The sequence below is a fragment of the Episyrphus balteatus genome, chromosome 3 (genome assembly GCF_945859705.1).
Source record: "Episyrphus balteatus chromosome 3, idEpiBalt1.1, whole genome shotgun sequence".
Lineage (NCBI taxonomy): Eukaryota > Metazoa > Arthropoda > Insecta > Diptera > Syrphidae > Episyrphus > Episyrphus balteatus.
The window spans coordinates 44,172,850-44,185,668 of NC_079136.1; the positions used below are offsets into that span (position 1 = coordinate 44,172,850).

The 12,819-nt window shown below is 34.3% G+C and overlaps 2 protein-coding genes across 2 annotated transcripts; one reads left to right on the forward strand and one right to left on the reverse strand.

The window, feature by feature from the left end:
• Window positions 1-355: 355 nt before the first annotated feature.
• On the reverse strand, window positions 356-2,983 carry LOC129915838 (uncharacterized). Its single transcript, XM_055995530.1, has 4 exons — window positions 1,110-2,983; window positions 927-1,051; window positions 623-858; window positions 356-538 (listed from the first exon to the last, which is right to left on the reverse strand). Exons 1-4 carry the CDS (start codon window positions 1,312-1,314, stop codon window positions 514-516), a joined length of 591 nt encoding a protein of 196 aa, XP_055851505.1. The 5' UTR covers window positions 1,315-2,983; the 3' UTR covers window positions 356-513.
• Window positions 2,984-7,227: 4,244 nt separating this feature from the next.
• Window positions 7,228-12,492, forward strand: LOC129914964 (uncharacterized). Its single transcript, XM_055994416.1, has one exon. It carries the CDS (start codon window positions 7,228-7,230, stop codon window positions 12,490-12,492), a length of 5,265 nt encoding a protein of 1,754 aa, XP_055850391.1.
• Window positions 12,493-12,819: the final 327 nt, after the last annotated feature.

The following is a 12,819-nucleotide window of genomic DNA, read 5'->3' on the forward strand; positions in this document are numbered from 1 at the left end:
AGATATCGTCATAAAAAGTGTAAAAATATTCCAAATCTGCTTATATTTACCTATGATTATAATAATTGGCTGAAGCGTAAGACTTCTGGACATGTATTTTTGCTTTAAACTCTCAATTTTAAATTTCGAATCTGCAACTGATGAGCTCATTAGGAAGCTTAATTCCTGGGCGTCTTTTATAGTTGGCTTCCATTTACTTTTTTTAGCATTTTGTTTGCCAACTGTAACCACAGATGGTTTCATAATTTGGTGAATAAGTGACGAGATTAAGAAGTCTCGAGAATCTGAAGAAAAGAAAAAAAGAAAATAATTTAAAAATGGTTATATATTTTTAATTGCTTTTAAAAACCGGCAAAATATAATTTTTACAGAAAAAATTATTATATACATATATTATTATATACCATGATCAGTCCCATGAACCTTTCTCCTTCACTTGTTTTTTTTTATAACGGGAACGATTTGTTTTATGAATGAAGGCGAGTTTGAAAAGTTGCGATTGATTGTTTGGTTTCAGGATATTATAGTCGATTTCAACCTGGAAGTATGTATTTTGGAAATAAAAATTTAATGTTAATATTTATTCAGATTTCCAAGTGAAATTATATGAATGATAACTTACAAGTGTATGTCCGAGTGATGCTTTTCTTCATCATAAAAGTTAAGTATGCTTTGACCCCTCTCTGTCTGGCTTAACAATTCTTTCAATGTGTTGTTGTCGAAAAAGATCGAATCATTTTCAAAAGATCGATGTGAAGATGAGGGTGAACTTATATTACTATGTACTGAACTGGAATTCGGTTCTAAGTAATTTGACTCAATCCAGTTCTTGCATGCCTCAGAAATATTTTTCGGTGGCTAATTAAAAAAAAAAAAAAATTAAGCTTCAAATCAAGTTATCATTCAAATATATTGTAGGTACATACATTCTTTCTCCAGAAATTCAAATGAAACTTAAATTTTGCCCTTGTGCCTAAGAGAGGAGCTGGAAATAACTCGTTTATTTCCGATTCAGTTGCAACCAAAAGGCTCTCCAAGTCGAAACCATTGTCTTCAATGCATGTGAAATGAGTTTATTTTTAAAAATTTGGGAATAGTTTTGAAGGTACCTGCCACACGCTTAAACACAATTTCGTCGAATCCAAATTTTTCGCAAATTAATTCCTTAAGTTCATTTTGCTCGCTTGCGTTGTTTTGCATTCCAAGAGATGATGCATCGAGAATAATGCTGCCCTCCACATGTATGGTTTGTTCATTTTCTAATTCGCATTCATTTTCCATAAGCAATAAATTGCCAAGTGCACAGGGATCCATAGCTTTTTATAAATAATAATAGAAAAGGGTTTTCAATCGAACACTTTCTTTTATACTAGCGGAAAAATGAAGAATTTTTTCATGTTTTTCATGTGGCTTTTTATCCGTCAATAATGGTCCTTAACAAATTTTTATAAAAAATCCTTAAAATTTGAGATCTTAAGATGGAAAAAAAATTGAGACAACTTGTGAACCCCCAATTTCAATGATTTTTTTATTTAGCTCACTACTATGCTCTGATCAATCTATAAAATTAAAAATGTCTGCACGCACGGACAATAATGAAACGAATGTGGAGAATTCCAACAGTAAAAAAAAAAAATATTACACATTTTAATCGGTTACCATTGAAGTTAATGATATATACTATTATATGTCTGAAGTTTTAATGATTTAACTTTAAGGTTAATGGTATATACTATTAAAATTGTTCACTAATGGTATTCGTACCATGAAAATATAACGGGACTCTGGCGGCGTCTGATATTATAGCATTTTAGATTATTGAAAAATTATTAGCAAAAAACATTGAAAAACCTTTTATTTTAAGACAATTTAAAGTAAGGAATACTACCTTACTTATTTTTGATTGAAATATGTAGTATACGTAGTTAAAATTTATATCACTTTTTTTTATTTAGCTCACTACTATGCTCTGATAAATTCTATAAGTTTTTGAAAAGGTCTGCACTCACGGACATTAACGAAACGAATGTGGAGAATTTCAAGAATTTTTAAAAAAATATTCCACATTTTAATCGGATACCATTGAAGTTGATGGTATATACTATTATAAGTCTGAAGTTTTAATGGTTTAACTTTAAGGTTAATGGTATATACTATTAAAATTGTTCACTAATGGTATTCATACCATGAAAATATAACGGGACTCTGGCGGCGTCTGATATTATAGCATTTTAGATTATTGAAAAATTATTAGCAAAAAACATTGCAAAATCTTTTATTTTAAGAAAATTTGAAATATTTTCGATTGAAATATGTATTACGTAGTTAAAATTTGTATCCCTTTTTTTGTATTTAGCTCACTAATATTTTACTTACCTTCCATTACTTACCTACGCAATTTGAGAAAAATTGTAATTTCATTAACATGAACTCCGACAATTAAAAACTCAATGCTTAAGCCCGTCAGCAAAGATAAATTGCGATTAATTTTCGAAAATATACTATTTTTTTATTAATTTTATATTTCATATTGATTGTATATATATGTATTACTTTTACTTGCTCTACCTATAGAAGTTATAGTCATAGAGCAAGTATTGCAACTGCAGTTTTTGAGATTTTATTTTCCGGAACTCTGCGATGAAATATATAGGCCCTTCGTTGACCTACATATGTCTTTTTCTTTTCAAAGGCAAATGAAACGGCTTGGAGGATTTAGTTGAGATTTAGTACAGGTGAAATTTTTGATAAGGTCTAGGATTTCTTTCTTAAATGTTCTCGAATTTAAGGGTCACCATACATCAAAAATGTTTTCTCAAAAACTGCTAAACGATTTGGATGAAATCCTGTGGGTGTTCTTAACTCTTTCAAATACACCTTGTTAAAAAAAATTTGATCAGAATCCGTCAGGTCGTTTTTGAGAAGAAAATGATCTGTTAAACTTCATGTGAACGTAATTCACCCACAAGCTTAGAAGCTTGAATCCGTCATGATGGAGACATTTCACAGTCATTCACCAAATTGCAACAGGTATGCGCGACCTTTCCGGCTTAGGTACTTAAATTGTGCCGACCAAGCGAATCTTATTCATCTTAACTTTATCTTTAATTCCTCATTCAAAATTTTAGTGGGCGCGATGACGGGAATTTCTTGTTTGGAATAATAAATATTAATAAAGGAAAATTATTAGAAAATGAAAATTCTTTCACTCGAAGGAATTTTGGATAATGAAAGCAAGTACGGGTTACAGAGTCGTGCATTTCCTTATTTACTTATAATTAAATCAAATGCTATTCCTAACTCGCTTATAACTTTGTTAATGATTGAAATATACATATATACATATAAAGTAATCTACTGTTAGTTACAGTAGTTTGTCGCCTTAATATCTCTTTTTCTTAAAAAAAATCTTCATATAAGTATAATTTTACTTCTATACATGATTTTTATTAATGTATAAACTCTGTCGTGTTACATTACATTCCTGGCAATCCTGAGATATTGGCAATTCTTTTTATTAGATTAATAATAATTCATAACATAATCAACAACGTGAATAATCCTATTAAATTTGTGTAGCTATGTTTAAATATTCAATATTAATAATATTTTTGAACTATAAATTTTAGTCTAAAATATTTATGAAACACTCAATATGACAATACTAAAATAAGAATGTATGTTTACGATCGAAGCCAATGGTACTGTACTATTAGTATATACGATTAAAACCAATAATACTTATCTTATTAAATCATGAAATATCTAATATAATCCACCATCAAAAAATACTTTTCGAAGTTCGAAAGAGTTAAAAGTACTGTACTATTAAAACTGTAGTATATACGATTAAAACGAATGGTACTTGTCTTATTAAATCATAAAAAATCTAACAGGATCCACCATTAAAAATTACTTTTCGAAGTTCGACAGAGTTAAAAGTACAGTACTATTAAAACTATAGTATATACGATTAAAACCAATGGTATTTGTCTTATTAAAACGAAAATTATCTAATGGGATACACCATTACAAATTATTTTTCGAATTCCAAGACAGTTAATAGTACGATACTATTAATACAATAGTAAATACCATAAGTTTAAATAGTATTTACTATTAAATCAATAGTTTTTGTCCTATAAATAATAATAGTTTCAAAACTATTAATACAATGGTACAAAATTATTGAAATACTATTAAAAAGAGTCTTTTTTCATTAATGGTAGTCCCATTACCGACTTATGGGATTTTTTTCTCTGAGTGTAGCCCAAATTGTTTACATTTTTTTATATTTTAAAAAGGATCACACTTTTGCTTTTATTTATTTATTTGGTCCAGAAAAGTAAAGAATACAAATTATTTTCGCTATTTTATTTATTTAGTCAAAATAACTTTGAAGACGACGTAAACATTTGTGGTGCACCGAATTTTTCATTCAAAATTAAATGGTGCGACCGTGGTGCAGTCGTAGAGTGGCGGAGGTGCACCGAATTTTGCATTCAAAATGAAATGATGTGGACGTGGTGCAGCGATAGTGCGGCGCGGTCAAAAAGTGGTGCGGACGTGGTGCAGCGGTTGGTGCGGCGGAATTCCATTTTTACTCCGGCAAATAATTTTATTTTTTATTTTTCTCCAAACTTGTATGTTGAAATTTTAAAAACATTGTTATCCTTTAAAAAGTTTTGTCTGTAAATTTTGAATAAAATCGATTCAGTCTTTAACGAAATATGTATACGCAAATAACCAACATTTTAGTAAAAAAAAAAAAGAAAAAAAAACTGCAATGCCATATCTCAACTCTCCGAATTAAAAAAGAAATAAAAACTTAGTAAATCAAATTTAATCGAAATCCTTAGAGCCGTTTTTGAGAAAATTGTAATAAGTTCTAAGCAAGATAATAAAAAACAACAAAACTAAAAAAAAAAAGAAAACCAAACTACCTACAAAAAAAAGTAGTCTGTATCAAATTTCAAGCAAATCAAAGTATTGACCTTGAACCGCAAAATAGTATAGAGCGTAAACATATTTATAAATAATTTTTTTTCTGAGCGTTGTAGTTTACCTCTAATTTTAATTAATTACTATATATGTTCACCTTTGTGGTTTCATTTACACAATATCTATTTGCAAAACAAAATGGCAGAATCAATGATGAAGAAAGACTAGACCATCAAAGCCAAAGGAAGACAAATAAATTACTAAACAAAAAATAAGAATCTCATTTGTCTATTTTTAGCAACAACTTTTCATTCACATTCAAACTATGTAGTTACCTAAAAAGTAATCGACACTCATAACAAAATAAAGAATAAAAAAAAAACAATCCATCTTTTGCTTGGAAAACCAAACATTTACTTGGGTTTCAAAAAAAATCCTCTTTTTTTAAATAAACAAAAGTTTCTTTATCTTTTTTTTTTTTTTTGTTTATGTGTACTTTCGTCAATAGAAAAACTCCCTTAAGTAAAAACACATTTCTAAGAAAGACGCCTTAAAGGACTTAAGTTTGTTTTACCCCCATCTTTGGTTGCAAACCAATCGATAAATTTATTATTCAGATGCTTAGAATAATTGTGAGTTCAACTGAAAAATGATTTTATTGAAATAAATTCTCATACCTAGATCAAAATTATCTAGAAAAAAATTCTGCTATCTCGAAAATCGGATTATAGGTACTCTTCAAAAAGTTTTTTGATATCACTTTTAGGTTTCTTCAAATCCTATCACAGAATGTTATTTTTTGAGATATTCTAATCTCAGAATATGTCACTTTTTTCATTTTGTTTTCTTTCTAAGAAATCCTACTTTAAGTTAAGAAATGGTCAGGTATGAGAGGGTTGTTCGAAAAACACACTCAAAAAAAAAAATATAGAAACCACATGTCCTTTCCATTATAGTCAAAAAGTCTATAAGAGAAAAAATCACATATGTAGCTCTCACGGTAAATCTAATCCTAAGAATTTTTTGACCGTAAATTCGTATGTAGGAGTTTCTAAAGCATATCGGTCAACAAAATTGAGTATGCTGTTGTCATGCTTGTGTTGTAGCAGTGTCCAATGCTACATTTCTTCTGGTCTGTTAGATTTATCTTTGGAGTAGATTATGTAAAAAAAAAAATGATATGGCAGAAAAAAAGATGTCCTCTGGCAATAGACTACAACAACACAAATCTATCCTAATACAGTGTTAAAAATTCTGTAGCAGTTTTTAATACAACCTATCAAAACAAAAATTTTATTAGTTTTTAATATTGCGATTTTATTACACAGTTTTTAAATATTTTTTTTTTTTTTATTAATTTCAAATACAAAAAATTAAAATGTATTAGTTTCAAATACAAACTATTAAAATGTATTCAAAAATATTGTTCTGTACTAAACAACCTAAATCTAACTTGCCTTAAAAATCATTCATTCAAATTTATCAAAATTATCAATTATAATTTTTATTCACAATTACCAAACATTACAAATCATACACTATGAATTCTTCTTAAAATTTAACTCAAATCAAAACTGTAACTTATTTTTTTGCTAACTTGAAATCTAATGTAAAACTCTTGTTTGTATTTGAAAGCACAGTAACTTAATTTTCGCTCTTCTTTTTGTGCGTATATTCGTTGCACCTGCAAGCATAAAATATTTCAAAGCATCTTCCCTTTTGAAGCGAACCACCAAACAGAGCAGACCTTTCTTGGAGCTGGTAACAATTATCGAATTAAATAAACATTTATATTACATATGAACTTATTATCGTTGCCTTTACATTCTGTGCATTTTGTATGGGAAGATTTTCTGCTCGGGCTTCGCTGTGAATCATCATCAATAAAATTACAGTCCACTATTCCTAAACATCAGAATGATCCTTCTAAGCCGAATTAAGTGAACAATTTCTTAATTTAAAGACAATCGTGTTTCTGAAATTCGTGAAATTAAAACTATAAAAAGTGTTAAAGACTACGTCGAATTACATATATATGTATGGATGAAATGATGTGATGTTTTTTATATATATGTAATCCGTAGCTCTATAATACTTGGTAGTGCTATTACATATATTTATTTAATTTTTTTTTGTGCTGTACCTACGATTTATCGAACATTGAATCAATAACGGTACAGTTTAATTAAAACTGTTTTGCACACGTTTCTGCATTAACATACGAACTCATACGAACATATTAATTTTTTTTGTTTGGTTTTAATCGAAAATTGAATTATAACTGCGATGGCAAGTGCATTAAAAGTTAAGTGCGGTAATGCAAAAGGGCGCTTAACTCGGGCGGCAGCATTTGCAGAAGCGATTGATGAATCTATAACAATCGAAATGCTTGAGATTCGGTTAAATAAACTCGAGACCACATGGTCTGAATATTCATCTCTTCATAACGAAATTCTTGAAAAAGCTGAAGATGAAGAAGTTAGTGAATTAGAATCTGAATTTTCGGAATACGAATTAAAATATTTTGTTTCAAATGCCGAGCTCGTTAAAGCCATTCGCGATAGGGAAAAAACTTCCACCAAACCAGTGGAAGTTCTTGATAATTCTTCTGCGTTTAATCGCTTAGCTGAGCAACAATCAGCCTTTCTCGAAAAAATTAATTCGTCTTCGCCATCGTCAAATAATTCCAATACTTCTAAATTTCCGACAATCGTTGTGCCACCATTCAGTGGATGTTATAAAGATTGGCCTTCGTTCAGGGACATATATCTGGGTTCAGTCGACACTAAGGTGAATCTTAGTCCGACCCATAAATTTCATTACTTGAAATCCTATCTGCGTGATGACGCAGCCAATCTTATAAAACATTTGAAAATAAATGACGCAAATTATTCGGAAGCTTGGGATCGCTTAGAAAGACGGTACGATCGAAGCCAATTGATAGTTCAATCTTTTATTGAAACTTTTTTGTCACTTCCTACTGCAAATAACTCTAATGTTCAAACTTTAAGAAAAATTTCTGACGGTGCCGATGAAGTTGTGCGTGGTCTTAGTGCGTTGGATAAGACAGGTCGTGACCCTTGGCTCATTTATTTATTGTTAAACAAACTTGATTCGGACACCAAGCAAGCTTGGGCAGAGAATATCGGTTCTCGGGAAGACGTTACTATAGTCGAATTACTAGACTTTTTAGAACTACGGTGCAATGCCTTTGAGGCTTGTCAATCACTTTCCAGTCGGTCGGGTTCATCGCGTACAAAGCAATCAAACAATATTCGAGCTCATCTTGCTGGGCCTTCAGACTCAATTTCGAAATCCAAATGCCCAATGTGTCAAGACAATCATGTCCTTACTCAGTGTACAAAATTCGTCGCGTTAGACATTGACTCTCGTCGAAGTTTTGCGAAGACAAACTCGCTTTGTTTTAATTGTCTTAAAGCTGGACATTCATCGCAAAAATGTTTTTCTACTTTTCGCTGTCGGGTGTGTAGATCACGCCACCATTCGTTGGTGCATCCTGATGATGCAGCAAATACAAATCAAGTTTCGTTAACGGGTTCTTCTAACCAAACTCAATCTTCGTCATCAACCTCCGCTCAATCCAACACCACCGAATCGCTCGTTAGTAATCATTCGCTTGATGTTAGTCGTCCTAAGAAAACTCTTTTACCAACTATCTTGGCTAGAATTCAAGACAATCAAGGAAATCTGATAGACTGTCGTGTTCTTTTAGATTCCGGGTCACAGTCTACATTCATTGTTGAATCTTTCGCTCAAAGACTCGGTTATCATCGTAAGCATTCAAGAATTCCTATCCTCGGTCTATCGTCGACTGAAGTTGGATATACAAAGGGCCTCATCTCACTAAATCTTCGTTCTCGTGTCAATTCTTCTCACTTATTCGTTGATGCCTTTATACTCGATAAATTAACTTCAAACTTACCAACCAAATTGATAGATGTTTCCTCCTGGTCTCATATTCAAAACCTCGACCTTGCTGATCCTACTTTCAATGTCGCCGCCCCAATCGATGTTCTTCTCGGTGGTGACAAACTTTGGAGCATTCTCAAAGATGGACAAATTCGAGGTCCCAATGGATGCCCAATCGCACAACGCACTTCGTTTGGATGGGTCATAACCGGACAATTTTTTGAACCAGAGGAATCGAACCATTTTATCTCATTTCACTCTTTACTCGATTTAAGTAATTTGATGCAACGTTTCTGGGAAGTTGAGGAGGTTTTCCCAGCAAACAGTTCTATCGTTTTCGACCAGGCCGAAGAACATTTTCAACTGACTTTCTCTGGATCTCCTGACAGGAAGTATGTTGTTCACCTTCCTTTTAAAACTCCAAATCCATCTTTCAAAAATACTCTTTCGCTCGCTGTTTCTCGCCTATTCGCAATGGAACGTCGGTTCGCTCAAAATTCGAAACTGAGAGACTTGTATTCTGATTTCATGCGGGAATATATCGGCTTAGGCCACATGATTCGAATTCCTCGTGACGAAATTAAGTGTTCTAACGGTAGATGTTTTTATCTACCACACCACGCGGTGCTAAAACCAGACAGTTCGTCTACTAAATTGCGTGTCGTTTTTGATGGCTCTGCCAAAGACTCCACTGGTAACTCGTTGAACAATGCATTGTTGATAGGCCCTCCTATTCAACGGGACTTAATAGGTGTTTGCTTGCGGTTTCGACAACATCCCTTCGTTTTTACTGCCGACGTCGTAAAAATGTTCCGTCAAATCTGGGTAGATGACTCCGATTGCGATTACCAACGCATTGTTTGGCGCGACTCTCCCTCAAAGGAAATCGAACATTTTCGGTTACGCACTGTAACATATGGTACAGCTTCCGCTCCGTTTTTGTCAGTTCGGGTTCTGAAGCAGCTTGCTGAGGACTATAAATCAGAATTCCCGAATGCAGCGCGTGTTCTACTGGAAGACGTATACGTGGATGACGTTATGACGGGAGCAAAGTCACCCAAAGACCTTATCGAATTGAAATCCGAATTAGTCACTCTTCTTTCCATGGCCAACCTTGAGCTGCGGAAATGGAGCTCCAATTGTTGGCCACTCCTAGCTTCTCTTCCTAAAGAGCAATGTGAATACTCTTTTTACGACACTGAACGTTCAAATTCGTATATTAAGGTGCTTGGAATGCATTGGAATCCATCAAACGATGAATATTCCTTTCGCATCTCGAAGTCTCTTCCAACCATTTCATTGACAAGGCGTTCGCTGTTGTCTGAAGTATCACGAATATTCGATCCGTTAGGACTGTTGGCACCCTCAGTTGTACTTTTCAAAATGCTCTTTCAGGAACTCTGGTCCTCGAAGTTAAAGTTGGGATGGGACGACCCGTTGCCTCCAGAGTTAGCTGATCGTTGGGATAAATATCGGAAGGAAATCTGGTTTTTTGAGCAAGTCCAAATACCTAGAAACTTGTTTACCTCTTCCTTCGATGACATTGAACTGCATGGCTTCTGCGATGCATCCACGCTCGCTTATGGTGCCGTCCTGTACACTCGCTGTAAAGTTGCTGAAGGAAAGTACAACATAACAATTGTCGCTGCCAAGACCAAAGTTGCTCCGTTAAAACCGGTGTCCATTCCACGTCTAGAGCTGTGTGGGGCCTTGCTGCTGACTCGCTTGTTAAGTCTTGTTAAATCGTCGTTTTCGTACAAATTCACAAACATAGTGGCTTGGTGCGATTCCGAGATCGTTTTACACTGGCTATCATCTCCTCCTCGTCGCTGGGTTACTTTCGTTGCCAACAGAACCGCTGCTATACTGGAAGTTACACCAAGAAGTTGCTGGCGCCATATTTCATCAGAGTCAAATCCAGCAGATTGTGCGTCGCGCGGTGTTATTCCGTCTAATCTCCCGAACCATCCCCTTTGGTGGACTGGCCCATCATGGTTGTGTCTGGAGGAAAATGCATGGCCTGAACAAAAATTCGTGACCTTACAACAAGAAAACAACGATATATTACTCGAGCAAAGACTATCTCCGCTCCAAGTGCTTCAAACCTCAGCGGAAAATTTTGATGTCATCGATCACATAATCAGCAAGACCTCGTCGTGGTTTCGAATGCAAAGAATACTCGCGTACGTCATTCGCTTTATATTCAATTATCTGTGTGAAAAATCTAAACCTAAACGTCAGCGTCGTACCTCGTATCTAACTCTTAAAGAAATTCATGTCGCCAAAACAACCATAATTAAATCGGTCCAACTAACATCATTCAGTGAAGATATTCGTACCCTAACACTCAAAAAAGAATTGCCCCTGAAATCCAAACTGCTCAAATATTCCCCATTTCTCGATAATAAAGGTCTGCTTAGAGTAGGAGGAAGAATTAAAAATGCCAATATATCTTTTAACATTAAACATCCTTATATTCTTCCAATTAATGACTTTTCTCATCTTATTATAGAAGATATTCATAAGAAAAACTTACATCCTGGAGTCTCCGCAACGTTCGCAATCGTTAGACAGCAGTACTGGATCCTGGGTTCTCGAAATCTCACCAGAAAGATTGTTTTCAAGTGCACTACATGCTTTAAATTGCGAAAAACAACTTCTTCGCAGCTAATGGGTGACTTACCATCGCAACGCGTATCACAAAGCCGTCCTTTTTCACACACTGGGTGTGACTATGCTGGGCCGCTTTGCATAAAGCTGTCCAGAGGTCGAAATCCAAAAACTTCAAAGGCATATATCTGTCTATTTGTGTGTATGGCTACGAAGGCTATACATTTGGAGCTAGTGAGTGATTTGACCTCTGACGCATTTCTCGCAGCTTTTCGTCGATTCGTTTCCCGGCGTGGACTTTGTTCGAATGTGTATTCGGATAATGGAACCAACTTCCAAGGTGCACGTCGGTGCTTGAACGAGATGCACAAGTTAGTCATATCAGAAGCATACAACGAGGCTGTTGCAACATCACTTGCGAAGGACAATGTAACCTGGAACTTTATCCCTCCATCGTCCCCTCACTTTGGTGGATTGTGGGAGGCTGGAGTAAAGTCGGTAAAGTGTCATTTGCGACGAGTAATTGGAGCATCCATCCTTACATTTGAAGAAATGTATACGGTGCTCACTCAAATTGAAGCTATCTTAAATTCTCGTCCTCTTTGTGTGATTTCAGATAATGACTTAAATCCATTAACACCCGCTCACTTTCTTATAGGTGAACCATTTACTGCTGTTCCAGAGCCAACAACGCTGTCCACGCCTTTGAATCGCTTGTCGCACTGGAACCATCTACAAAATATGGTACAAGGCTTCTGGAAACGGTGGCATGTGGAATATATCACCACCCTACAAGAACGATCGAAATGGAAGACGGCAACTCCGAATCTCAAACCAGGGGACCTGGTAATAATTAAAGAACCAAACCTTCCGCCAACTAAGTGGCTTCTTGGCAAAATCGAAGCAGCAACCCAAGGGACTGATGGCCGAGTACGAGTTGCTACTGTAAAGACGAACAGTGGAACATTTGTTCGTCCAATTACCAAACTTGCCCTACTACCCATATCCTGAAACTCGTTCCAGGGGGGCCGGGATGTTCTGTACTAAACAACCTAAATCTAACTTGCCTTAAAAATCATTCATTCAAATTTATCAAAATTATCAATTATAATTTTTATTCACAATTACCAAACATTACAAATCATACACTATGAATTCTTCTTAAAATTTAACTCAAATCAAAACTGTAACTTATTTTTTTGCTAACTTGAAATCTAATGTAAAACTCTTGTTTGTATTTGAAAGCACAGTAACTTAATTTTCGCTCTTCTTTTTGTGCGTATATTCGTTGCACCTGCAAGCATAAAATATTTCAAAGCATCTTCCCTTTTGAAGCGA

Bases quoted from the DNA above. Each gene is read 5' to 3' on its own strand.
- LOC129914964 (XM_055994416.1), top strand. From the start codon at position 7,228: ATGGCAAGTGCATTAAAAGTTAAGTGCGGTAATGCAAAAGGGCGCTTA.
- LOC129915838 (XM_055995530.1), bottom strand. From the start codon at position 1,314: ATGGATCCCTGTGCACTTGGCAATTTATTGCTTATGGAAAATGAATGC. The intron at 1,052-1,109 runs GTACCTTCAAAA...CATGCATTGAAG, and splicing joins TGTGTTTAAGCGTGTGGCAG to ACAATGGTTTCGACTTGGAG. The intron at 859-926 runs GTATGTACCTAC...TTTTTTAATTAG, and splicing joins TGAATTTCTGGAGAAAGAAT to CCACCGAAAAATATTTCTGA.